At 37.6% G+C, this 3,653-nt stretch overlaps 1 protein-coding gene across 1 annotated transcript in view; it reads left to right on the top strand.

The window, feature by feature from the left end:
* Positions 1 to 3,653, top strand: part of desi2 (desumoylating isopeptidase 2) — a 12,378-nt gene that overhangs the window by 7,149 nt on the left and 1,576 nt on the right. The window contains exons 2-4 of the mRNA XM_014005172.1: positions 1,366 to 1,438; positions 1,643 to 1,736; positions 2,882 to 3,023. Coding sequence (XP_013860626.1) covers positions 1,366 to 1,438; positions 1,643 to 1,736; positions 2,882 to 3,023 — 309 coding nt within the window. The remainder of the gene's footprint in view (positions 1 to 1,365; positions 1,439 to 1,642; positions 1,737 to 2,881; positions 3,024 to 3,653) is intronic.

Genomic DNA, 3,653 nt, shown 5'->3' with positions numbered 1-3,653 from the left:
CGCTTCAACTCGCCTAAGGCACCAAAATAGCTAGAGCCAGCACTGTTGTACACGATTCGATTTAGCTCAACTCTACTTTACACACAGACTCAGCTGATTTATTAATCAGTTTGAGCATTAGGGTTTAACGTTGCAAATTATTGCTTTCTTTTTTTTATGAAATCTGGGTTGTAAACTTTCTGATCTGATATAGTTTTTTTACACACTGAAGACAGTTTGGAGCCAGTTCTGTGATTTTTAGTGTGTGAAAACCAGCTGCTGTGAACAAAGATCATTATTCTTTGGCCCAGAGAAACAACAGCACAGCAGATGTAAAAACCTGTCGTAGTTATTTAAACAAAGTCAGCTGCTATGAAACAAATGTGGTGGCAAAGCATTGCCAGTGGCACGACTAGAAACGACAGAGACATAAATCTTTTATTTTCATCCCACATTTCCATTCAGACTCTGTGTGAACACAGCTGGTAGTTTGAAAAACTTTAGTTTTTAAGTGAATTGAAAACATTTCATTATTTAAAAAAAACTTTTATGTGACTCTTGCATAGTTTTATTTTTTTCACATCGCCACAAAGACAATATTTAGTTATTATTTCACTAAGTTTTTCCTAGCAGTTCATGAGATATTTTCCTAACAGACACAAACAAAGCAAATTTCACGGTGAGAGATAAATGTTTAAAAAAAGTAATTATTTTTACTGCATCTTCCTGTTTCATCTGGTGTCATTAAAACTTTTTTCTCAGGCTGACCAATCACTTTTCACCTAAAGATGTTTGACACACGTCTAAAAAGAAAAAGTGGGTGGCAGTTTGAGAGGTCAAAGTGTAATAGCTTGTACTTATTTATCTCAGGTATCTTGTATAAACATCTGTGGTCTATAAATGTATTTTTTTACGTGTAGCAGACACCAACTATAAATTCAATAATTATTTTCAGTTCTTGCGGTCTAATAAGTTATATTTAAAAAGCACAATAAACTAGTTCCTCGTCCAATATGAGGGTTTGCACTGCAACATGGTATTAAACATGAGTTTATTATTTCTTTAGCTGCCATCTGCCAATATGTAATCACAGTTGCATCATTTGGTGATGGGAATTGAAATTTTATGTGTGTGGATGTTTACTTGTGTGGTTTTTAGAACAAATCTTATAAATTTAGTCTTTAAAACTAGCAAAGTGTACCCATTTGTTAATCGTCTTCTCTGGTATTTGTTTAAATTTTACACTGGGTTTTTTGCTAGTTGGAAAATGTATTTATAGACCAATTTATTGTGATTTTAAATGTAATATATATATATATGACACATTATATATACGCAGCTACAGTTAAACAAAATGCGAGACTCGTTTTTTTCTTCTCCTCTCAGTACTGGATCAATGAGTTCACCAGCTCTCTGGGCATCGGAGTCTTTCACTCAGGGATTGAGGTCTATGGAAGAGGTAAGGTTGCTCAGAAATATGACACTACCCACATCATGCTGTCTCCCTGAGGATTGGGTTTCGGAGTGGATCCCTTTTATAGCTTAGAAAACATAAAACAAATTGTGCCTCTGTGGTTCATTCTACACGTCTGTCTATAAGTGTACCGATCAATGAGTTGTTTTTTGTCCTAAGCTGAATATTTACTTGTATGTTTGTGTTCAGAGTTTGCCTACGGTGGACACCCGTATCCATTCTCAGGGATCTTTGAGATTTCACCGGGCGATGCAACCGAACTCGGCGACACTTTTAAGTTTAAGTAAGTAACGGGCATTTTCTGTTTAAGTACAAGCACATTTCCAAAAGGCTCGTGGGATTTTCTGCCCCACTTCAGACAGCTTAGAACAAGGTGGTGTGTCTGTTGAAAGCCAAATGTCATTATGTGACCAGGAAGCTGGCTAACGAGTCAGTCCATCAGTCAGTCTTTCACACAGGGCACGACTCCAGAGCGTCAGTCCATTGGCTTAATAACTGGTCAGTGAACTGCATCCAGGCAGTTAGTCATTCAGTCCACTCAAGATGGGGGAAATGCATTTCTAAAGTTGAATTAGTGAAGCAACAGCAAAACGTTTTTCTCTCGTTGTAAAGATGCCTTCTGTACAAATAGCAGGTCTTTGCACCAGTTTTGTGCAGACTTAAAATATAAATACATTGTGGTATGTTACTTTTTTCCACTCCAGTACAGCATAGAGCTATTCTGAATTATTATTATATTTTTTTAACCAAAGTTGCAATGGGAGTGAGAGAAACAGTCGAGCATTAAGTCAGTTTGATGTGTTTGCAGTTCCCCAGTCTACCCAGAGCCACCGTGCTGCTGTGCATTACTTCTGCTCTAGTTGATCTGCCCTGCAGCTTTAGAGACACTCTGCCTGTCAGACAAACACACACTAGTTGTCCCCGCGGAGGCCAGCCGGCTGCATCTGGGACAGTTCTGTGAATATTATTGACTGAGACGAGCCAAATAAATCAACACGTTTTCAGACTGCCATCAGCTCATTTTATTTTATTTATTTTTTCCTCTGATATCATGTAAAACTAGAAACGGATACGGAGAATAATCAAATCATTAATCCTTGACTCGTTTCACTGTTCCGTTTTGGAAATTTTGTCTATTTCATGTGTTTTTGGTTACTGCACCAGAAACATTTGTGTTGACTTCATGTGATTAAATGTGTAAAAAAAAGTTTCATTAATCCAAATATGAATAAATACTGATTTAGTCAAAAAGATGTATATTTTAGCACAATTATTGTGACATAAATCCAGATTAAGCTGGCACAGGATAGCAGAAAGCTGGTAAAGGCTGCTTGCATTCGAGCAGGAAATCTACTGATTGCGCCTGTAGTTGTTCTCGGTGTGTCCTCGATGAGTCACGGCCTACACAGTCTTTTCTTATTTGTGCAGAGAAGCCATAGTCCTGGGCAGCACCGACTTCACAGAAGAGGATGTGGAGCGGATTGTGGAGGAGATGGGGAAGGAGTACAAGGGCAACGCCTACCACCTCATGCACAAGAACTGCAACCACTTCTCCTCAGCTCTGTCCGAGGTAGATGCTCAGAAACACACACACAAACCTGCACAGCTGTCCTAATTAGGACATTGCACTGACTTTTATTAATTGTGGACAACCAGAACCAGAATCAGGACACCAGAAATAAAAATCTGACGCTCTAAACCTACATTATCCTCCAGCATTAGTCATGACATGAGCAAGTTGTGACGTCACCATAAAGGAGTTTTGCTTCACTCAAACTGCTGTTCTCCTTTTAAACAGTAGAAACCATACAGGAAGTAGTTGTTCAAACAGAAATATTTCTTTTTATTTTACTTTTAGTTGTTCATTATTTCAAGTTTGTGAAAGATGTACTTATTTAGTTTCCCTTTTTTGTTACATTTTCTCTACTTGTACTGATTGAAATGAACCTGCTCCCAATCTTTGTATCAAATCTCCTGGTCCTATACCTTCCTATTTTCCTAACTCATCTCTTACTCACCAAGTGATGCCTAGCTAAAGAAAAATAATAATTTTAGAACTGATTAAACATCTTTCATCCCTTGTGTTCTGCCTGTCCACTGTATGTTTTGCACACTAATCTGAACAGTTGCAATACAACATGTTGGGACAAAACGGTCACATTATGGAAACATTTTAATGACTAAACTGATTATATATATA

The sequence above is a fragment of the Austrofundulus limnaeus genome, unplaced genomic scaffold (assembly GCF_001266775.1).
Source record: "Austrofundulus limnaeus strain Quisiro unplaced genomic scaffold, Austrofundulus_limnaeus-1.0 Scaffold28, whole genome shotgun sequence".
Taxonomy (NCBI): domain Eukaryota; kingdom Metazoa; phylum Chordata; class Actinopteri; order Cyprinodontiformes; family Rivulidae; genus Austrofundulus; species Austrofundulus limnaeus.
This window is presented reverse-complemented; position numbering and strand designations above follow the sequence as displayed.